This window comes from Oenanthe melanoleuca, chromosome 10 (genome assembly GCF_029582105.1).
Source record: "Oenanthe melanoleuca isolate GR-GAL-2019-014 chromosome 10, OMel1.0, whole genome shotgun sequence".
NCBI lineage: Eukaryota > Metazoa > Chordata > Aves > Passeriformes > Muscicapidae > Oenanthe > Oenanthe melanoleuca.
In genome coordinates, this window is record NC_079344.1 from 17,048,402 (window position 1) to 17,072,515 (window position 24,114).

The following is a 24,114-nucleotide window of genomic DNA, read 5'->3' on the forward strand; positions in this document are numbered from 1 at the left end:
AACATCTTCACTTAAACTACATCTGGCTGATCCTGGAGGCAGCTTTTTGTAATGATGTGGGTTAGGAAGGGCATAACAGTGTCTTTAGGATTGCAGAGGCCATTGGGAGCGTTAATTAAATTCTGGGGAAAAGCCTTTTAGAAGTGCAGTCCTGCAGCCAGAGAGCTTGGAGCTTTTATCATTGACTCACAGTATGTGAGAAGGGGCTGTCTAAGAGTTCCTGCCAGTCTGATCAGGATGTGTCAGATGCTTCTGTTTTACATGTCAAGCTTGAAGGGTGTCACAGCCATCCTCCTAAATTGCCTTGGGGTCAGAAGGACAGGTATCACCCCTGGTGCCCTGTCGTTCTTCAGCTCTGAACAGTGAGTGATCCTTCCTCATCAAAGCCCAGTTTGCCTCCTGCCACACCAAAGCCTGGTGTACTGCTCATCTCAAGTCAGCTAATTGTGATGGAAGATGTGTTTGGCTGCCTTAATTTATCATCCTGTTTGGAAAAATGACACCTGTGCTTCACATTTTCCTTGTGGAATGTGATGTGGTTTCTTTCCAAAGTGAAGTGAAATGTGGTGCTGGAGCCCTGTGCTTGGGCTGCAGCTGCTGCTTGTCCTCAGGAGAACATCACACTGAACAGCTCTGGTGGCAGCACTGGATCCAGGTCAGGTCTGTGGCACTGCTGGGAAAATCTCAAGAGACACTGTCATGCACCAGTTTGAGGTGATTTGTGTGGAGCCAGTAGGACTGAGATGAGAGTGGTTTTGTCTGGAGTTATTTTCCTAAGTGCTGTAATTTCTGATGAGCTCGTGGCAGGTGGTTGTTAAAGGACACATTTCAGTGATTTAAGGTGGATATTGGAGTGCTTGTGTCTTCCAGAAATTAACTGGATAACGAAGGGAAGCTTCTTCCCACTTGTGCAGCTGCTTGGCATTTGCTGTTGCTCACCTGAGGCCTTAGAAAGATGCACCTCTGCACAGAGCAGGGCGCAGGGCAGGCTGGAAGCACTTTGTGGTTAAATACTGTCAGATCACTTTGGGGTGATTTGACTTGGTTGAAACAGTGTTGAAAGTGACGGCTAATTGTGAGAATTTGAGGACAGAGGAGCTACAAGGAGGACTAGAACAGCCCAGAGTATTTTTAACAGTAGAGGGTTGGAATGTATGGAAGTAGTGAATTGGACATCAGTTCCTGGACAAATTGGGTGAGGTGAACAAGCTTGTATTTCCCAGACTTAGAGTCACAGAATCCTGGAATGGTGTGGGCTGGAAGGGACTTTAAAGCTCATCCAGTCCCACCTTCTGCCGTGGGCAGGGACACCTTCCACAGTCCCAGGGTGCTCCAAGCCCCAGTGTCCAACCTGACCATGGACACTTCAGGGATCCAGGAGGATCCTGTTGGGCTGCTCTTAGGTCTTGGTGTGACCTCTCTTGATCCTCTGCTCTGCTCTATTTCCGTGTTGCTTCCAGGACAAGAATGATCTCACTCTGTGGATGGACTGGATCTGCTCCAATCTGCACTGGAGACTGGCAGGGCAAACAAAAAGCTGCCATTCCCATTTTAAAGGTTTTCTGGGTTTTATTTAAAGCCAGAGTGAAGCAAAACTCAAACCAGTGTATTTTGTTCTCACAGGGATCTGGATTTATCCTGGAAAAACTTAGAGAAGCTTGTAATTGAGGTGAGGGGGAAATGCTTCCCTTGGAAAGCCCAGGGACTGTGCAGCTCAGTCTTTAATTTTAACAAGAACCTTAGGTTTCTGTGGCACTGGAGGAGTTCATAGAGGTAAAAAGGTAAAAGATTTTCCTGCTGTTCTTGGCTCTTGTTTCTGCTCTGCCTTTTGCTGTGTAAGAGCTGACACTCAGGATTTCAGAGGCACAGGGAACATGTGAGAACATCCACACATAGGTGCCCTTCTACAAACCAGAGGAACATAAGTAGCTCCTAGAAGTTTTTAAAGTTTTATTGATTTTTTTGTTCTGTATATTTGGTGTTGTTTTTTTTCTTTTTTGTTTTTGTTTTTTTTTTTTTTTTTGGGGGGGGGATGTCTCTATTATCCTTAAGAAAGACAATCCTAAGGATTTGGATCCCAACCTAACAGGTCTCCAGCCTGACACTGTCACTGGGGAAACTTCAATCTTTCTAAAATGTTTTCCTTTATTTCCTCTTTGAATTCTTGAAGGTAAGAGAGCGTTTGAATGCTCTCAGCTGCCAAAGCTCATTTATCTGTTGTTTCTTTCACACCACTCCTGCCTTATCTCCAAGTTGCTGTGAATTGTGAGTAGCAGGGACAATGGGCTCTGTGCAGGAAGGCTGGAGTTCCTCTGGGGGGAAGCTGGAGGCTCTTTGGAGACCAGGGACTCTCTGTGCAGTTCAAAGATAGAGGAAATAATATCAGTTTGTTAATTAAGGTCATTTTAGAAGGTAAATCTAGTTTTAAAAACCCCACAAACAGCTGAGCAATGGGAGAAGCTGCAATGCTTCCAGGACAGCCTTTGTTTGCAAGTAAAGGTTTCCTTCAGAGTTCATGCTTTTTCCTCAAACCCCAGAGTTATTCTGTGACTTAATTAAACAAAGCTCGTTATTAAATGCATATTTGTCTTCCAGGTGGTCTTAAAATATTTAACCATTTTTTTTTTATTGACCATGGGATGATGGTCAATGGTGAGAGATGAAATGGTTTTGAGATGAGTGCAGGAGTTTATTGTTGTATGAGTGTAATTTTAAAAACTGAGATGCCCTTTTCCCTGAACCCAGTGCTGATTGGAAAACTATTCTTCTCTGCAAGAATTTGTCTTCTGTTTCCTACAGATGATTAAGTTAAGTCAAAGTGATATTGACACACAATCATTCTGCTTGACCAAATACACCAGAAAGACAGTAATTAAAATTCACTTCTTAATGCAAACTAGATGTTAATTACAAAAATCTTTGGGGAATACTTAAAATGGAAAAGTAATCATGTTTATCCTGGGATAGAATGGAAGTCAAAAACCACTGTATGACACTTGCAAGATATTTTAAGCTCAGTATGGGAGGTTTGCTTGATGGTTCCCAGTCTTGGTTCCACAAACCAAAGGGCAGCATTGCTGGGAGAGCACCCATGCCACAGAGGCTGAGAGAGAGCAGGGAAATACATTTTAGGGGTGCAAATGTCTCAGGATTTGAGGCTGAGAGCAGAGCAGGGCAATTTTAGGGGTGAAAATGTCTCAGGATTTGAGGCTGAGAGCAGAGCAAGGCAATTTTAGGGGTGAAAATGTCTCAGGATCTGAGGCTGAGAGCAGAGAAGGGAAATACATTTTAGGGGCGAAAATGTCTCAGGATTTGAGGCTGAGAGCACAGCAATTTTAGGGGTGAAAATGTCTCAGGATTTGAGGCTGAGAGCAGAGCAAGGCAATTTTAGGGGTGAAAATGTCTCAGGATTTGAGGCTGAGAGCAGAGCAGGGCAATTTTAGGGGTGAAAATGTCTCAGGATCTGAGGCTGAGAGCAGAGCAGGGCAATTTTAGGGGTGAAAATGTCTCAGGATCTGAGGCTGAGAGCAGAGCAAGGCAATTTTAGGGGTGAAAATGTCTCAGGATTTGAGGCTGAGAGCAGTGGAGGGAAATACATTTTAGGGGTGAAAATGTCTCAGGATTTGAAGGTCCATAATGTGAATAATCAAAGCAGAAATGACTGTCATACAGACCAAGCCGGTTGATCTGTTCAGGGCAGGATGTGAGCAGTGATAGTGCTTGTGCCCATTACAGTATCTCCAAGGAGCGCGTGTTGCACATTAAAAACCGTGGCAAACTAACCCAAAAATTGCGTGGTGTTTTCCAGAATCGCTGGTGAGAACCTTCACTCCTTTCTACTTCGCGGTGGAGCCGCGGGACGTGCTGGCGGTGCGGGGAGCCGCGGTGACCATGAACTGCTCGGCGCACTGCGAGAGCCCTCCCCGGATCGAGTGGAGGAAGGACGGCGCTCTGCTCAGCCTGGAGTCGGATGAGCGCCGGCAGCTGCTGCCGGACGGGTCTCTGCTCATTAACGCCGTGGTGCATTCCAAGCACAACAAGCCCGATGAGGGATATTACCAGTGCGTGGCGACTGTGGACAGCCTGGGCACCATCGTGAGCAGGACGGCAAAGCTCACGGTGGCAGGTAAGGCTCTGAAGGAGTGCTCTGCCCTTGGGAAAATGGGAATGTGCTTCCAGCAGCTGGCAGGGAAACTGGGGTTGTGGCTCTCATTTTACTGGCATGTGTTCTGCTCCTGTAAGCAGCTTAATGTGGGGTATTTCTCAGGAAAGCTGCAATGGATTAAGGGAAGTGTCAGGTGTCTGGAATCACAATGGAGATTTGCCACAGCTTAGACAGGGGGAGAAAACGAGATTTTACTTTCTTTATGTATAAATAACCTTAAAATAACTTTCTGTGCTTGTATGTGGAGAATTACCTGCTCTGTCTGAAACATTTGGGAAGCTCCTAACAGCAGTGTGTACAGTTCCTGCAGGACTGGGAGATGGGTAGAGAATGGAGTTCTATTTTTATGTTTCTTGAGTATCAGGTGTGGACAGGAAAGTTTAAAAACCAAATGTATACAAATTTCCATTTAAAAGCCCAAGTCATAACCTTGGCTGTGGTGTAGACTTGATAGGTGATAGCTTTATTTTGGGGGGCAGGAAGCAGTGAGGGAGTGAAGTTTGCAGGTAAAAATAAACATTGTCTGGGAAAAGTGATCTGTCACTTGCTTGTTTCTCAGGGATTGGTATTGTCAGATTGTGTCTTGTAAACAGTAAAGCAGGAAGAGACTCGTAATTACTGAGTAAGGGTGAGACTTCAAAAACCAACCAAAAGTAAAAAACAAGGTAAACTAAGGCACTGTAACTAGAAAAAAAAAAAGCCTATGAAGCTATTTTCCTTTGTTTCTCTAATGATGTTTGCCAGCCTTTTTCAAACAGTTGTTTTTCCTTTGCTTAATAAATGTCTGGGGGTAATGAATTCTTCCTGACTGGTGCTCCTGCATCTCCCAGAGCTGCTGCTTCCATCGTTTGTATTCAGATGTTGTTCCCATTAACTTGGCTTGTAGCATTGTTGTGAAACATCAGCAGTGTCAGAAATAGAAAAATTGGGGTTTAATACCTTAAAAGAGTGACTTTGAGAATCTCTTAATGAGGAATAGATTTCCAAGCTTCTTGGCAATGAGGACAATAAAGGCAGTTCTCCCACACTTCTCTGGAGCAATTACCACCTCCCTGCATCGCTGCTGTCGGGATTAATTCTGCTGCTTTCCACATGAGAGCCTTCAGCCTCCTGCCTCTGCCATCAGCCTGCTCTATATGATCATTAGGTGAGGTTAATGGGGTTAAAAATGAAGGTAAGCCAAAATGTCTGCTGAATTTCCACTTCCATTTTCTCCTATCTAGGTAGTAGAAGGTATTATTTCAGTTGGTATTTTCTAAAATGATAGAATCTTTAAGAGCCTCTTAATACTTAAAAAAGAACCCAAGTACTTAGAAAAAAACAAAACCCAAGAGCCTAATTTAAAAAAAAAACCACAAACAACAATGCAGTTCTGGTGAGGCTTTTTCCCAAACAATCTTAGCTAGAAAACAGAACAAATACAGTCTGGCCCAAGACAATAAGGACCTTCCCCACACAACCAGTTGCCCCTTTGGCACACATTGGCCTGACAGCTGTGTGTTGAGATTATTGATTGATTCCATGCAATAAAAATGGTATTTTATTGCCCATAACTAGAGGAAATACTGGTGACACATGTTGTGCATTGCCTTTTGCCATCCTGTGCCTTGGAAACCTGCCCCTCTGGCTGCACTGCTGCAGAGGCTTTGGCAGATGTGGGTGTGTGAAAACCTATTTACCACCCCAGTCAAGTGCCAAGAGCTGGGCAAGACCATGCTGAGTTTAATCCTCTTGTAGGGGGAAAGGCACTTTGGTTCCTGAAGGCTTTGGAATAAGAGGTGGAATATTTAAATTCTGGTTTAGCCTATTGCTTTTCCTCATTTGAATCCCTTAGTTTTAACAGTGGTTTTTAATATTCCTTCCCACTCTTTGTTTTAATTGGCAGCTTTCAGGCTGTGGTGAGCGTGGGCATTGTTAGCATAGCAAGGGCTCCCCTCAGCCTCAGAATTCCAGTGGGAGGGAGTGAATTCCCCTCTTAATTGAGCAGTGGGGTTCCTCTGCTGTGTGTGGGTGTGGTGCTGCCAAGCACCTGATCTCTAAAAGGGAGCATTATGAAGTGTAGCTTGTATGTTTGAACAGCTTCTTACTCATTAAATAACTCTAGAAAATGACAAGTTCTGGTTAGTCATGGAGACCAGGGCAAGGAAATCCAGTCAAAACATGAAATGTGCCATCATGTGCTGGAATTTTCAGTCTTGGAACTGCACAGCCAGTGGATGATGCTGAGCAATTCACCTGCAGGAAGGTGGCCAGATTTGGATAAGTTTCTCAAGTTACTTAAAGGATTTTTTTATAGAGAAATCTAAAATCTTTGGGTTTTGGAATCTGAAGCTCTTTGGTTGCCACAGGCTGATGGGATTTGTTTAGTGAACCACTGTATGAATAACTCAAAACACATGGTCTGGAGTGCTGGGTCAGGGATTGCAGCAGGGACTGACTGGCTGGGGTTTGCATCAATTTGTGTGTTTGACCCAGCTCTGAAGGTGCTGTGGCAGCTCCACTGTGCACTTGGCAATGTGCTTTTAAAGGACCTTTTGTGTGTGTGATGATCCATGAGAACACTTTGCTCTTTGGGTTTTTGGAGGTGTGAGGATCAAGAGATTCTGTTGCAACTGAGCCTCTTAAAGAAACTGATCTTTGCTGCCTTTAGATTTAAAAAAGTCAGAGGATGTGATAAAATATTGCATTGTGAAGAACACTTGAATTAGTCTGTAACTAGAAATTGTGTGCTGCTACACCTTGGTAATAAAGTGTCTGCTGTTCTACCAGGCTTGTGGTAGTAAATCCTTGATTTTTAGGAACTGCAAACAGCAATAAATGTTAGTTTTCTTTAATGAGCAGCAGTTTGGGGATATGAGTATCTTCCCCATTCTGTGTGAGCCTTCACAGTTTGGTTCCTTCAAGCAAATGAGGTTTAAGTTTGTCATGACCAGTTTCTAAGGGCAGTGGAGGGAGAAGGTGGTCATCCAAGTCTGTGTAATGTGTAGGATTTTCCCATTGTTATGATGGATTTGAAGTAGGGAAAGTCAAAGGAACTGCCTAATTTATGTAAAGCCACAACACTTTAATCATTGCCTTGGTGCAGTATGTTTTTTAATTGGCTTTTGAAATGCAAATCTGTCTTTGATACTTAAGTGCCAGTTAGATCTTAAGAAGGGTAGAGGGTTTAAAAAAGCTGCTGTAAAACATGGATTAAAAATAGATTTACAGAGTTTTGGAGATCTGTGTCTGTAATTCATCTTGGAAAAAATAAATATGTATGTATTTTCATAAAAAGTGTAATGACATGAGCTGAAAATATTCCCAGGATGATCTTTCCCCAGTCACTGGTGACTGTGGCTTGGTTAAAGCTTTTATTAAGAGAACAGATACATGAGGATCTTAAAAGATGGGGAGTGTGACAGGGGCACTCAGTTTGATCATGCAGATTTATTTGCTCTATAAATCTATCTCAAGACTGCTCACTAAATTATTTGTTTCACCTCCGTCATCTTCTTTCCCCAAGTGAATCCAGCTGGTTTTCTTCCTCTTCTTCCACTTATCTTTGCATTTGATAATTCTTGGCTTTGAGCTTTGTTTCATTTGCTTGGCTGTGATGAGGCAGGTGTGGCACTGCCTTGGTACAAACTTCAGATGTGTCTGAGTTTCATTAATTTAAAAGCACTTGCTGATAACTTCTGACTTGTTTTTTCTCACCTCAACTAAATGATCTCCTTGAGTTATTATTTCTCATTTAAATACTCACAGAAATTTTATTTTCAAGTCTTCATTTTGTATGCTGGGTGGAGGAGGGATCTGCCCTCACTTGGGGTTCACTGCTGAGAGTTCCTCCAGACTCAGATAGAGGGAATGGACTTTGCTGGGGAAATTGCTCCAGTTTTTAGCTGACCACATTGCCTTTTCAAGATTTATTTGTGTCTTTTGTGTGTCCAGCTTGGGGCTTCCAAACTGATGACTGAGAGAGCTTTCCCTGGAATTGCAGGAGGCCTGGCTGGGCTATGGCAGTTCCTGAGGCTTGGAGGAGTTAATTGAGCTCTGAGCCAGGAGCTGCCAGGGCTTAATCCTGCTTCTGCTGCAGCTCCTGACACCAGCTCCAGATCTCCATGCTTTGCCTTTTCTCCATGGGCTAATAAAGAATTTTTATACTATAAATTTAAAGTATTGCTTTCAAGGTAGAGCTCTGCAAAGCCCAGCAGCAGAGGTGTGCTGTGTTTCCTTCTGGCATGTTGGAGTGCTTAGCTATTGAATATCAATCACTTATTTCTGTATAAATAATGGTGAATAGATAAGGGTTTTTTTCAAACATTAGTTTGAGCTGAAATTTTATCTTCCCTTTTTGCCATAATCACAAGGAGCTGCAGGGAAGTAGGCAGATTGTTTGGTTCTGTTTGTTCATGTCCTCTGAGAAGTTTGCCAAGCTCTAAAGATTACAGCTGAGCAGTGTATTTCTCACTAGACTCCATGTACCATCCCAAAGGGTGAGAGAAAAGCTTGGGACAAACTGTCCCAGCTCCACAGAGATGGAGTTAAGTCAGAAATAACAGCACGTTTTTACCCAGGATTGCACATTTCCTGCAACAGCAAGGAGAAAAAAATAATCTTGATCAGATCTTTGTGAATAAAGAACATTCTGTATCTTGGAGCTGGGAAAAAAACCTCAGAGCAGAGATACTTCAGAGGAGAGTACTTAAGAGCACTTAGCCAGTAAGTGACATGGGTGATAAATTTTCCTTGCAGAAATGTATTTTTCTATGAAAAAAGCATCTACATTTTTCATAAATTGGCTTAGATCAAAATGCATTTCTTCATGACAGGTAAATGGCAAAGGTGGTTTTAACACAACTGCAGTTTGTACAGGTTCTGTCAGCAGTTACTGAATGTGTGAGAGTTTAGACACTTAAGGCAATAAATGTTCTGTGTTATTTGTCATTCTCAATTCTTGCTGTCCACATTTGTCCAGCTAAAATAGCAAAGAAAATCTCTGTGAGCATTTGAACTGATCTTCAGTTCTTGAACTGAAGGCAAAGGTCCAGTTTCAAAACTATTACAAATTTTTAGTCTCAGATTGGGATTTAATACTGGAACCTTTTGCCATGTCCAGGGCAGAGAAGGGCAGGACTTGCCTGCAGCTGGATTACAAATAGAATCCTGGGGAAAGCCCACAGCAGGGAATGTGACCTGCTTGTTTTGAAACTCTTCATTGACCTCTAATGACCAAGTCAGAGCCCAGGTGAAGAGACTCTTAATTTGCTTGCTTAAAACTAGTTCCTGTTGAAAAATGCAGGTTTTCTTAAGCTTTAGTATTTCAAATTTGTTTCACCTTGCATCACACCAAATCCATCAGCTCATTGTGATAAATACTATCCCTGTTCTGAATTCTGTGGGTCAGTGAGCCAGTGAAAGCTTATTTGTGCTTGCTGGAGGGTGACAAATGCTCTGCTGAAGCTGGAGTAGAGGGGACACTACTGGAGGTGTGTGGCACTTGTGCCTGAGCTTCCTGCTTTAGGAATGATGTAATGGCACTGCTCAGAAAAAACCTCATGTTTTCTAGGCTGAAATTCAAGTCCCATGCAATGCAAGTCTTGTAACTGGCAAAGGGAATATCTTTTGTACCTCTAGTTCATGGGCATGTTCCTGTACTTCAGAATAATATAAACTTATGTAAATCATACAGTGGGAGCTCTTTGCAGCATACCTTTCCATCTTGACCTTTGCCTTTGAAAATATGGCAGGTGATAGAGTTAATCTGTGGAGAAACAGGAATTCTGTGGAAGGGAGCTGGGGGCCAAATCTCTGAAATCCCTCATGTTTGGCTGGGGGGTGTGGATGGTGAGACAGGGACAAGGGATACTGTACTGCTGGTACATCAACAGCCCTGAACAAGGAACTTGACTGAGCCTTGCTTGGATTGGATTCTCATTGTAATATTTGCACTCAGATCAGATTTTTCCCTCTCTCTGCTCTGCATGTCAGCACCAGCAATCCCTGTGTAATTCTGTTTGACAAGTTTGCACGGGGCTTGCTGGGAATCCCGAGCTGTCAGCAGAGGGATGGTTACATCTGCAGCCTGTGTTCCTCACTGCTGCTGCACAGGGTGGAATCAGCAAGAGATTTCAGCTTTATTAGTGCACAGTGAAGGCTCTGTGTGCTGACTTTGTTCAGGTTTCTGATTGACTGAATATTGCTTTTTGAAAATGAGAAGAACCTGTACTATTTGTACTATTGCCCCAAGTGAAAGGTGACACAAAAGCAGCAAGGGTAAGAAGTATCAAGGCACAAGATTAATGTGTTATTTTTCTGCAACAGGAATTCAAGATGAAGTTTAATGACTCTGAAAAGAATTAAAATGGAGGAAAATTATTTTGAATAAGGAAAAATAAGTTTATGACATATGCTAGGGTTGATTACAGTGAGGCTAGCTAATGGTATCATTCTTGAAAGCATAGGGTGTCTCACCATTCACATAAATACACTGGAAATAAGGATGCTAAAAATTTTAAAAAACTCTCCAAGCCATATTCATTTGCATATAGAAACCCCTATTTTACAGGAACATGGGAAAATGTCTCTAGGTAATTTATATGTTTCTGTGAAGGTGTTGCTCTTCCTTCTGCAACAGCTTGTGAAGTCAGCCCTGGCTTAAATGCACTGTTAATCTGTTGTAAAAAGGGAGTAAAAATTGGGCAGAGAGGCTCTATTGTGGAGGGACCTCTAAAAATCAGTTCCTGATACTCTGAGGTTTGTGGCCAGCAGCTGCTGCAGGAGTCAGTGGTGTGCTGATGCCACCTGAGCTGTGCTTGTGTGAGATAATTTGCAGTTATACGGCTTTTAGTGTTATCCTGCCACACACCCTTGTTGTCTCCAGACATGTCTGTGAGCTGCATGTTTGTGCTTTTCACAGTTCTTTGTGCTTTGTTTGTCTGCTGTCCTGTCAGCCCTCAAGCACCCTGTTTTTTGGGCTTTCTTTGCTATTCACGTGTCCCAAGGAGTTCACAGTGAAATTGTTGGTTGTTTCCTGTCTCTAAATGCCTGTTGTCAGGTACCAGCTGTCTTTGTCACTATCTATAGAGTTGCCTGCAAAAGTTTTTCAGATCTTTCCTTTCTTTCAGTTTTGTGATAAATTCATCCTGACAGTCCTCTCTGTGCATTAATCTTCTTTGAATAGCTTGTTCACATGAGCTTCCGTAATTGATAGCCTCGCCTGGAACTAAAATTATTTAACCTGTCAAGCTCTTTTCTTTCACCACAACCCTCAGATATTATTCTTCTTTTGTTATGGCTCTCGATTTTGTTTTAGAAAGAGTAATTGTGAGCCTGTAGGGTTCTTATTTTTAGGCAGTCTATTGATGAAGGCCTGAAGTTCCTTAAATGATGAGGCAATCTGTGTGCCTTATCTTTAGGGCTTCTCTTGAAATCCCACAGGGGTTTCATTGGTTTGTCTTGCTATTAGAATGATCTTCAACAGCAGCAAATAAATGACTCCATGGTTTGCATGCCCTCAATTCGTTTTTCCAGGCATTAAAATGTTGTTTTAGCCATTTCTTGGTGTCTGTGGAGATTGGATTCATTGTGGCTGCTGCTGCTGGAGCTTTTGTGTTGTTTGAACTGCCAGTCCTGTCTCCAGTTTTCATGGTACTATTTCACCTCCTCCATCAGCAGGTCTAGTTTTTCTGTTTGTCTGTGCAACACTTCTTGAGCCTGACCACATGCTATGGACTGACACCCCCACCTCACACCACTGCTTTTCTTGTAGTTGTGGTTGTCAGTAGTGACCTCTGTGTTTTTGAAATTCTTCATTCAGTCATTTTGTTGCTCCCATTTCATTCCTGAAATAATTTATTGATCTCTTCTTAATATCACCTAACTAGAATTTGAGTTTGCTTGTTTTGCCAGGTAGAACATCATAATATGCTGATGTGTTTTCCTTGTCCAAACACCCTCTAAAATTTCTGGATGTGTAGTAGATATAAGGGAGAAGTTGTTCCCTGTGAGGGTGGTGAGGCCCTGGCACAGGTTGCCTGGAGAAGCTGTGGCTGCCCCTGGTTCCCTGGAAGTGTCCATGGCCAGGTTGAACAATGTTTTGTGCAATAGTTTGCTATTTCTCACTATGGTTTTTTGTGTACCTTCCCCATCAGATAATTGAGTGTGAAAGGGGTGCTCAGGACAGCTCTGAGGTGCCACCAGGTCACTCAGTGTGTCACTGTGTGTGACAGTACCTGTGTCTGGGTGTGTTACTGATGTGTCCAGTGACATTTTCCTCTCTCCCTTCATTCTGGCCAAGGGACACTGTTTTTAGTCAGCCCCATGCTGTCATGGCTGTGTTTAACCAAGTCAGGATTCTGGTTGTGCACTGACATTTCTCATTTGTGTTCTGTATTCCATATACTTCCCACTCCTGTTTAGCCAGCAAAGACATTTGGTAGGTTTTCCTCTCTCCATGTTATAGTCCTTGTAAAAATCCCCTTCCCTTCCCTGAGGAGCTGTCTCCTGCCTGGATTTTTGGTTGCATTCTCCCTGTCCAGTTTGCCTAAAGCAAAGGGGGAGAATGATGTGCTGCTTGGTGTTTGTAGCAAGGACTGGAATCATCTGGCCTTAGCCTAATTCAGGTGATGCTGGACTTGTGTTTGTAATTACAAAGTCTGCTCCATGTGCCAGTGAGATCCAGGAAATATGTCTCATTAGCAGGAGTGTATTTTAAGCCATTTCACACCTCTGCCACTCCAACAAATGATGCTGAATAATGTTGGAGAGAAGGAGCTGTGATAATTTAATGAAGTGTCCACAGATGGCTGGACTTATTAATTTTTTAGCAGGGTTGGGGTGGGGATGCACTAACAAAGTAGGCAGCATCTTTGTGGTCTGCTGTGTTGCTGAAGGGTAGCAGATGTTGGAGCTGTCCTAACAATAGGGGATCATGTTCCCATTCTCCAGTACCTCCTTGTGGTGCTGAAATCTCCACACTTCCCAAGAGGCTGTTTGGGGGAAGGAGCCATAGTTATGGATTTGTCATGAGTTCAAATTCGATCAGGCAGACAGCAATGGGGGAATATTCAAGTGGCTGAAAATTGTGAGCAGTTTGTGGGATCATTCACAGACTAGTTGGATGAATTTCAGATTGAGAGTGGAAGCTGTAGGGTGGAATGTTTGCAGCTGGTGCTGCTGGAGTTAGTTTAGAGTTGGGTAGGTTAGGAAAGACTTGAATAAAAGTTAACTCTGGGCAGCAAAGGCTTTTCACAGATGGTATCCAGGAGGGAATAGGATGGAAAACCTGCCAGCTGCTCCTGTGCTTTACTTTTTCCATATTTCAGTAGAAATGGGGGGAAAGAATGGAAAACATTTGCTGAGCACATCGAGATGTCACAAGAAGGCATGAAACCAGCTTTGGGAAAATGTTAATTGCACAAACGTGATGTGTGTGTGTTTACACAGTTTAATGTTTATACAAAGTGTTATCTTAGATTCCAGTCACAGCAGTGGCAGCAGAGGGGAGGAAAACACTCACAGAATGAGCACTTGTACAGCCCTGCCACAGGTAGGGAAAGGGGATTCCTCCACAGCTTGCTCTCCCCTGGAGATGAGATGGTTCTATTTTCTCACTTCCCTTTTGTGGTGCTGGCTTGTGAGGTGGGTCCCAAAGGGTTGGTGGGACTCTGTGGGGATGTGTGGCAATGGCTCCCTGTTAAACAGAGCAGTGTTTGCAGCGTGGCTGGAGGCTGCAGAGCACAGGCAGGTGTGGCTCTGCAGTTACTGCACTCAGGTGAATGAGTTGTTCAGTAATGGTTTGTAATGAAGGGCTTTTTCCCTTTCAGTCTCCTTGGAAATGATTGGCACTGGCTGCAGTTGCAGGAAGGCTGCTGAACTAGATTGGCATCTGGCTCAGGGCAGTGAATTCCCTGATTCTGCAGACTCCAGGAGATGAAATACTGGCTCCATTGAGGGCAGGAGACTACAGCCAGAATTTTAACCATCTGTGTTTTCCAGAAGCATGGGAATTACTGCTTTTCTAGGCACATCTTTTTCAGAAATGGAGACAATGGGCCACAAATCTCAGTAATGCTGAGGCTGGGAATGCTGTTTGAATGCACCACATTTGCATTAATGGATTGTTCATTCACATTCCTACCATTGCTCTGGGCTTGGATGAGGGCAAGGGAGAGACAAAAGGGAAGGAGAAAGGAGGGACAGAGTTGACTTCCCCACCTTCTCTGCCACTTGCATTGTCCTAGCAGAAATGAGGGGTTTGGGGTGCATCTAATTCCTGTTATATGTGTTCTCCTGCCTGTGTTGAGAGAACATTCCAGATGGAAAATCATCCTTCCTAAATTGAGTTTATTAACCTGCATTCTTGCTAGGTCAATAGTATTTTCCTTTGGTGTCCTGAAATCGATACCTAATGTATGTGCACTGCCACAGAATGATTAATGTGTGTACAAACATGAAAAAATTGTCTTCAAAGTCAGAAGCCCAAAGTGTCATTTATCATGACATTCATTTACCAAAAGATGGGCTGATGTCTTCAACTGATTGCCCTGAAACACATGGGTGAGGAGTGGGGGCTGCTTCCTCAATGAGGGATGTGTCCTCCATCCCTGGAAGTGTCCCAGCCCAGGTTGGATGGGGTTTGGAGCATCCTGGGATAGTGGAAGATGCCCCTGCATGTGTCAGGGGATGGCATTGGATGGATTTTAAGGTCCCTTCCAACCCAAACCATCCTGGGATCCTACTCATCATTAGAACTTCTTGCTCAGCCTTCTTGATTGAAGTAAATACAAACCACTGAGAAAAAAGTATCAACTTTTAGAAAAATTAACTTTAAAAATGGTTTTAAAAGTGTTTGTAGTTTAACTAGACTGAATTGGCTTACATGGTGATGCCTTTAAAAATTATTATAGAAAGTTCAGGAAATGGTGGCTTAGAAGTTGATAATTGGTATTTTGAAGAGAGCAGCTCTGTAATGGAAAGGTTCTGGGCTGGGAGATGAAAAGGTATTTTCTAGTGGCTCACTGCTGCAGGAGGTGTGCCAGCACTCTGGGACCTTCTCCTGGATTTATAAACAGATCTCCAAATTAATAGTAATTAAGGCCTGGATTTGGAGTGCTTTTTATAATGCATAGTGATTGTTTTGTGGTTGTTTGTTGGCTAAAGCAAAGGGTCCTCCTCCACAATGGAGGCTTTTAAGCAGTGCAAATTGCCAATAATTGTAGAATAAGAGAAAATTACTCTTTAGGACAAAATTATAGGCTAGGTTAAAATGTATATTTTAAAATGACACAGGACTATGACGAAATACAGGTTTTAGTGGCATTTAAGATGACTTGGAAAATGAACTGTAATTTCATTTCTAGTGAATAATGAAACCATCTTGAATAAAGCTTATTTAACCTCAGTGGAGCACCTGGAAACAACAGAAGGCACAAGGTCTGTCTTGTCCAGGAAATGAACAGTACTTGTAAGGGATTAAAATTAAAGCATATTTGAGCTGTGTGTTAGAAATTGCAGTCCTGTGCTTAAAGTGGCCAGTGTGGGGCTGGCTGGGAGCAGAGAGATGGCAACATCTGAGGTGAAAACAAGTCATGGGGTCACCTGGCTAAAGGAGGAGAGCCAGGATTCCCTCCAAGGCTGGGGAAAGAACTGGGTTAATATGCAGGGCTCTTAATAAGTGAGAGATAAGAATCAGAGGTAATCATGGACATCTAATGGGTTCTGTCAGGAAGGAGATGCTCAGAAAGGACAGATGCCTCAGAGACTGGAGTTCAGAGGCTCAGGGTTAACAGCCTTATCAGCTGTAACAACAACCTGTTTACCCACTGTATCAGTGAGTGTGGCAGATGGGGAGACCTTGTCACCCTTGCTGTGGCCTCCATGGTCTCACTGGGAAAATTAAATAATACTCCAGACTGACTAATGATGGGAATTCTGAGTCAAGCAGATGCAGAGATGCCTTGGGGTTGTACTGGGACACAGGGATGGGTGATTCAGGAGAGGAAAAGGTTGCTTGGGTTCCAGGATTGATGGTGCAGAGCCACTGAAATGGTTTCATCTTTTGGGAAGATCTTTTCAATACACAGAGAAGCAGTTTTGTAATATTTCTGTGGATGTTAGTGATCTTAAATTACTGTAGGTACTGGGGTTTGTCTTTCTGCCAGGAGTGCTTGGTGGCAGAGCAGGAGGCACGTGGGGGTCAGTTGAAGCAAGGGAGGTTCTGACTGGGTTTAAAGAGGAGTTCTGCTCCATGAGGTAGGACAGGCTGCCCAAGAGCTGTGCAGTCTCCACCCTTGGGGGTTTTTGAGGTCTGACTGGACAAATCCCTAAGTAACCAGCTCTGACCTTGTAGTGATTCTGCTCTGGCTGGGTCTCATCCTTCCATAATTATCCTACCATTCTGCATCTTTAAGATAGATAGAGTGTTAAGGGAATGAGGGAGAGAAACTAAATATGGTTGTTTCATTAACCAGAAGGAGAGTTGAAAGAAAGAAATTGGATTTTTTGTTTCTGTGAATACCTTGGAGGGACTGATGGATAAATATCAAAGATACAAAACAATACCAAAACTAGGTATTATTTATTAACAAGTCAAGATCAAAGGACTGCAAGTTGGTTGGAAGTACACTGGGAGGGGAAACCAGAAACTGAAAGCTTCTCAGATGAATGATGTTATGGAAGGAATCCCCAGGTGGGACTCTGAGAGGGAAGAAAATGTATAACAGTTGGAGATGAGCTGTACAGATTATGGGAAGGAACTTGAGAGGACAGAAGTGTTATGAATATGTTAGCAGTCTCCTCTGTTAGGATTCATTCTGGCTGTCCTGCAGGATTGGTCCTTCTACTGGTACATTCTTGGTGTATTTGGGGTAGGTATTAGTGAGACTTGTGGAAATAGGGGGTTGAACTGTGGCAGATTTGATCTGTCTATACAGAATACTTAGGATGGGGGAACTGTGGCTGGCTGCCCATCCAGCTGTGCCCTCGCTCTGCTCCTCAGCAGGATGGAGAGGAAAGATGATTAAAGTTACTGTAATGGCAGGACAATCTGTGGAAAATTAATTTAATTTCCTGAGAACTGAAGTAATTTGAGTGGTAAGAAAACAGAAGCAAACTAAAGCACTCTCCCTGCCTGCTCCCCATTTTCCAGGTTCCACTCCCTGCCTTCACTCCCAGTTCTTCAGCCTTGTGCTCTACCCTGGTCTCCCTAGGGTGGCACCCAGAGCTGCCCTTCCTTGTCACCCTCCTCCTCCTCTGAGCTGCCCACTCCAGCACTGTGCCACACACTTCCATCACTGCTGTCCTGTGCTTTTCCCTGGCTGGGATGTACTTCATGGATGTGCCCCCAGCCTCACTGGCTGCCTCAGCTGTGGCTCCATGGAACCAGCTCCAGCTGTGTCCCCAGCCCCTTCACACAGCTCTCACAAGGGTTTGTGAAGCCATTAAGTGGTCTCTGGGTGTTCTGGAGAACATTTTTATGGAAAAGGTGACATGGTGACATTGTGCAGCACTGCTGGCTCAGCTCTGTGGGATACCCTAGAGATACTCTGGTCTTGGCCACACTGAGAATGTTCACATGCAAATATTTATCTCAGCTATATTTATCTCAGTATTTACCTTGTGGCACTGTACAGAGGTTTTTGTAGCTGGAGGTGGTAAGTGGAGGTGTTGTGTAGGCTGCATTGTAGAAGCTGTGGCTGCCCCATCCCTGGAAGTGTCCAAGGCTGGACACGGCTTGGAGCACCCTGGGGTGGTGGAAGGTGTCCCTGTCCATGGCAGGGGTGGGCCTGGATGAGCTTTAAGGTCACTTCCAACCCAAACCATTCTGGGATTCTGTGATTATTGATGTGGATGATACAACTGTCCCTGAAAAAGGCCCTTGGGGTCTTATACCCTGAGACAATGAAACCTTTCATGAGAGATGTCCCTCTCCCTACTGAAACCCCTGTTATCATTTAGGATTTCTATTGGTCTTTAACTTTATTAGATGATTGGACTTTTCTCACCTGGAATCTTAAAGTAATTGGATAGTTCTCAACTTAGAATTTTACTGGTTAGAATTTCAATCCCCCTGAAATCTCTAAAAACCCTTTGCTATGCTATGTGTCTGGATTTTGCTGGTAGAACCCTTTGAAGAAATGAAGCTGCTTTCAGAACCTCTTCGGCAGCTCCCAAAGTCTCATTCCTGGTTGGCTGAGGAGCTGAACTCTGCTCTGGGAGCCCTCAGAGCCATCCAGACCCCATAGCAGCCCAAAGCCAGAACCACCCCAGCCCAGGCAGCTTCAGTTGGGTTTGTTTGCCTTTGCACCATCCATGTTTAGCGTTGTCCTGTGAGCTGTTAAGGTTTTTAAGGAGTTGGAGAGCAGCTGAACTTCTCAGAACCTCCATCCCTGGTGTTGCAGTCGGACCATCTCACGCGTGTCTCTGTCCCCCGCAGGTGTGCCGCGGTTCCTGAGCCAGCCGGAGGCGGCGGCGGTGCGGCGCGGCGGCAGCGCGGTGCTGGGCTGCGAGGTGGCGGCGGAGCTGGCGCCGCTGCTGCGCTGGGAGCGCGACCGGCAGCCGCTGGCCCCGGAGCCGCGCCTGCTGCAGCTGCCCGGCGGCGCCCTGCTGCTCTCCAACGCCTCGCTGGCCGACGCGGGGCTCTACCGCTGCGCCCTGGACGCCGGCGGCGCCCCCAAGTACAGCGAGGAGGCCGAGCTCACAGTCCTGCCAGGTACTGCTGCTGCTGCTGCTGAGCTCATCCTGAGCTGCGCTCACTCACTGTATCCCATGGGTCAGCTTTAAGGCGTTGTCCTGGTTTTGAAGGGAAGGCAGAAGCTTCTCTTTGAAATGGAGAATGTAAACCCCCTTCCCTCCAAATTATTATAGTTTTGAAATTAAGGGGCTCTCAGGCAAAGATATGGGAATTAGGAATAACAGTTCTTTACTAGGAAAATTAAAATAGAAATGCAGTATTACACAGAACAATCCCAAACCCTGCCAGAGTCAGAATCCAAGCTGACACCCGTCAGTCAGTCAGGGTGTTGGCACAGTCCCATTCAATGGTGGCTGCATCCTCCTGCAGGGGCAGATGTGGTTCAGCTGGAGCAGTGCTCCTGGAGAAGGTGCAGTTTCCTCTGAAGCTCCAGGGATGATGTGCAAAGGTCTGGCTTTCCTCTGGGATCCAGTGCAAAGAAGGTTCCTTGGTGTCCAAAATCTCATTTTTTCTCTGGGTAGGAAAGGCTTGGCTGCTGCCCTGGCTGGAGCATCTCCCAGTGGGATGATGGAATTTTATCAGTCACACAGTGGGACTGAATGGGCCAGCAGCAGATGAGATCTTCCTGGAGGGAGGATGGGCTGTGGGAAGATAAAGATGATTGCCCAGCTGGTTTAAAGATGGCCCATGAGCAGATAATGTGTGCCAGGAGATCAGGGTCACTGCCCCACCCATAGATGGGGACAGAATTCACATTTCTGGTCACATCAACCCAACACAGGCATTCTGGGGCCCTGAGCTCTTCACAGTGATTGGAAACAGGCTGCAGACACAGGCTGCCTTCCCATATTTAATGGTTCAGCTTTCAAAGTGTTTTGTGGAAAGACTTCTTTAAAAAATTCCCCAGTAGTATACTTCCATTGTGACATGATACAAAGAGGGAATTCACTGTTTCTGTGAGTATAAAAGTTTGGGGATTTCTAAGTTTCTCAGGTTGACTTTCATGTTTCAAACCCCATGGAAGCTTCACAAAGAAATTGGTCCTTAGTCCATAACTCTTGGGATGCTTAAGCTGAGGTGCTGTTAATTGTCCCAGTATTCTGGAAATTCTGACTGTCTAAGCAATGGGCCCTTTTGGGAAGTCTCTAACCCCCAGAGTGGGTGACATTTTATTTTGGAAGGTTCAGCTTTGCCTGTTGGCTGAAATGTTGAGATATTTTTGTTAGAACAGAAGTCCAGTGCTGATGTAAACTGTTGGCACATTCAGTGTGTTCTGTTCCCAGTGACACCACCAGCTGTTCTAATACAAAGGTTTGAAAAGTGACCAAAAAATAGGACAGGAATATGGGTCATGCTTCCCCAAACTAGGGAGATACAGGCTGTGCTTTATATGAGATTCCTTAATTGTTCCCAGTGTTGTCTTTTCTGGATTATCTCCATGTTGGGATTCTCATTTGTTACTTTTGGAGAGCTGCTGGAGGGAGTTGCTGAGTTTCCATCTCAGGTTTCCATCAGGGTTAGGCTGGACAATGTCATGGTTGGCCTGACTTGGTGTGGGCAGCAGGTGGACTTGAGGCAGGTGGGGGCACTTTTCAAGGAATAGTTTGGTTTCTTGTGACTATGGCCATTCTCTACTTAAAATACTAAATTGTTCTGTAAAATACCCCCATTTTTACAATTACAGCTCTTTTGAAATTGGGATGTTGGAAATGAATCATTTTTTTCAATGACTGTTAATTCAGTTTCATTCAGTTCTTTAGCCTGTCCAAAGTCTTGTCTCTTCTCCAACTAAGGATACAGGGTTTGAAGAAAAGCACTTTTGGAAAAGATGCTTGATTGAATTCCTATAGTTTGGATTGCCTTCATGTTTCTGCAGCCCTTCAAATGCTGAGGATTTTGCTGATTGTTCTATAAACTGAAGATTTCTTGAAAATTTCCATATTACACTGATATTTTGGATTCTTTTTGGCTCCAGCTGTAGTTTCCTTGCTTTTTTAATGCCTTGCTGAAAGTGATGAAATAGAGCTGTGATAGGGAATTCAGCTGATTCTGTTTCTTTGCTCCATTTTGAATCAGAAAATACTGATAGTGAGTTTGGTAAAATCCCTCCCAGCAGGCTTTTTTTAGAAAGTGGGATTAAGCTGTTGAGGGGAAAGCTCCCTTAGTCTTGAACGGCCCCATAATTGATTGTTTGGCCTGAGAAGTATTTGAAAGAAGGATTTGAATTAATCTGTTCTTTATTCACTTTATTCTCCTTTTAAATGGTTATCTGATGTGAGGCTGACAGTGAACCCACCACTGCTTCCCAGGCTTTGAAACACACCCAGCACACTCCTGCATCCCAGGGATTTGCATCCAGACAATGTTCTGCTGCCTAAATGTTCTGCTTTGTCTGATACCAGACTGCCACTGAGCAGGAAGGTGCATTTCTGAGCTCTGCCACTTCCTAATGGGTGCTTTCAAACATAAGACTGCAAGGCAAAAATGTCACTTAATTTTGGGATCCAGTTTCCATTTACCTGTGAGCTGAGCTCCCTTCTGGGAGCTTGGAGCAGTCAGAGTTGTGTCTCCAGGGAATCATCCCACCTGGAGATGTGGTATCCCTGCTTTGCAGCCTGGCTGGCTCCACGTGCTGCTCCAGGTCCCTGTCATTTAGTTATTCCCCAGGCACAGCAGGGCAGGCAGAGCAGTTCCTGCCAGGAACGTGGGCAGAGTGACAGGGATGGGCTGGCTGATCCAGGACTGCTCACAGCTTGGCTGCCTCTGCCTGTGCCAACTCCCACGTGGGATTTCCACCTGTTCTGCTTCCCCCAAGTGTCCTGGCACCTCCTCCTGTTGTGCCTTGGAGCTCCTGTGTGCCCTGAGCTCAGTGCTGTGAACACTTGGTATTATTTTTAGTGCTTTGAGCTGAAGAACACCAAAACAACAACTTCCTGAAATCCCTGTGAGTATCACCTCGGGCCCAAGTGAGAGAGCAGCCAAATATGTGTGTGATGAGACACAGAATGTGCTTCATTCAGGGAGCAGGAGTAGAGTAGGTACAGAGTACTCTGTCCCTGTTTTAGGTGACCAGAAATGGTTTGAGGCCTTATCCAGTTGTGGAGCTCTGCTGCCATAACACCTCCAAACACCCCTCATGGTGCTGGCAATGCAGGGGTTAGTGCAAGGTGAGCAGAGGTTATTCAGCCCAAAGTGCAGCTGCTGTGAGAACCCATTTCCTCTGGGTGCAGTGCAGGGCACAGACAGAGGGCACACACTATAGTGGGGACTGAATAAATGTGCCCTTGGCTTGTGCTGCTTCTTAAGGGTGGGAAGAAAAAGGAGCAAACACCCCTCTCCAGCTAAATCCAATGCAAAACTACCTCAGAGGATTCCCTGGGATGGATGGATGGATGGATGGATGGATGGAAAACCGTGGTGGGACGTTTTTGTTTTGTGTTACTTCAGTGTGCATGTTCCTTGGTTGTATTTTACGTGGGGTCAATCACTGCTGCAATAATTTAATTTTCCAGCACTTCCTCATGCAGCTCCCTGGTGAAGGCCAAGGCTTGCTGGACAAACTCAAACCTGTTCCTGTCTTTCCTAAATCTCTGCTACCTGGTGGAAGTTCCAGTTTCAGGGCTGAAATAGCTTCCCAGGGAGTTGGGAGAGTGAGAATTCCAGAAGTGGGGAATCACTTTGCATGTCTGGAGGAAAATGGTAACAAAGCTCTACCAGAGGCTGTGGGTGAGGAGGGGATGGAACCCTCTGGAAGGGCAGAAATGAATTAGAGGTTTAATTAGTGATTATCTCTGTCTGGCTGGGTTTGTTGGATTCCAGCACGGCCAGTTCTGACTGTGTGCCGTGTGTTGCAGACGCGGAGGAGCCGCAGGGCCTGGCGCTGCTGCGGCCGCCCTCGTCCCTCAGCCGGCTGCCGGGCCAGAGCGCGCTGTTCCCCTGCCTCGCCGCGGGCTCCCCTGCTCCCCACATCCGCTGGACACACAACCACGAGGAGCTGCCCTCCCACGGGTGAGTGATGCCTCCCAGCCCTGCCTCTGCCGGCAGCGTCTGGGACCGGGGAGGCCTTCCTGGGGCTCGGAGCCTGCAGGGCCTCAGGGCTGACCCCAAATGCTGCAGGGCCTCAGGCTGACCCCAAATGCTGCAGGGCCTCAGGGCTGACCCCAAATGCTGCAGGGCCTCAGGGCTGACCCCAAATGCTGCAGGGCCTGAGGGCTGACCCCAAATGCTGCAGGGCCTCAGGGCTGACCCCAAATGCTGCAGGGCCTCAGGGCTGACCCCAAATGCTGCAGGGCCTCAGGGCTGACCCCAAATGCTGCAGAGCCTGAGGGCTGACCCCAAATGCTGCAGGGCCTCAGGGCTGACCCCAAATGCTGCAGGGCCTCAGGGCTGACCCCAAATGCTGCAGGGCCTCAGGGCTGACCCCAAATGCTGCAGGGCCTCAGGGCTGACCCCAAATGCTGCAGGGCCTCAGGGCTGACCCCAAATGCTGCAGAGCCTGAGGGCTGACCCCAAATGCTGCAGAGCCTGAGGGCTGACCCCAAATGCTGCAGGGCCTCAGGGCTGACCCCAAATGCTGCAGGGCCTCAGGGCTGACCCCAAATGCTGCAGGGCCTCAGGGCTGACCCCAAATGCTGCAGGGCCTCAGGGCTGACCCCAAATGCTGCAGGGCCTCAGGGCTCGCTGCTGGGGTAAGGGAGACTCTGGAATATCTTTATGCAACCAATTTGAAGCCTTGTCTGAAACAGGGAGATTAAGAATAGATTACTTTTAGGCTGGCACTTGAGGAAATAAGGACACTGCAGGAAAAGGAGAATGATATTTTTTTTGGGATATTTTGAGTATTTTTTCTGCAGTGGAAGTGTCCATTCTGTGGAATTGAAGAGTAAGTGTTTAAAACAAAATGATGCATTTTCTCATTAAAATAGAGTGTTAAAACAGTAGGTGTGATGGCAAAAAAATCAGTGAGCTTTCTGAGGTGTTTCAAGTGAAAACTTATATATTGTCATTGCTGCTGTAGTCAGAATAATGTGGTAGAAAATCAGTATAAAAATGCAGAGCAAATCATATCAAGCCCATTTTTGTCCATATAATGAAGGTACTTCCTAGAACCAGGATTGCAAACAGTTATTTGAATGTTTTCCATGTCCCTCGAAGTCAGCAGTGAGATTAATGGGGAGCCAAGTTAATCATGGAACAAGGAGAGGTAAATTGTGATGTGGCTGACACAGAAAGCAGTCAGAACAATGCTCAAGTCTCTGCAGCACCAGGGATA

At 45.2% G+C, this 24,114-nt stretch overlaps 1 protein-coding gene across 7 annotated transcripts in view; it reads left to right on the forward strand.

The window, feature by feature from the left end:
* Positions 1-24,114, forward strand: part of NEO1 (neogenin 1) — a 154,699-nt gene that overhangs the window by 46,548 nt on the left and 84,037 nt on the right. For all 7 annotated transcript variants that reach the window (XM_056499759.1, XM_056499760.1, XM_056499761.1 and 4 more), the window contains exons 2-4: positions 3,809-4,126; positions 18,585-18,860; positions 22,697-22,850. In XM_056499759.1, coding sequence (XP_056355734.1) covers positions 3,809-4,126; positions 18,585-18,860; positions 22,697-22,850 — 748 coding nt within the window. The remainder of the gene's footprint in view (positions 1-3,808; positions 4,127-18,584; positions 18,861-22,696; positions 22,851-24,114) is intronic.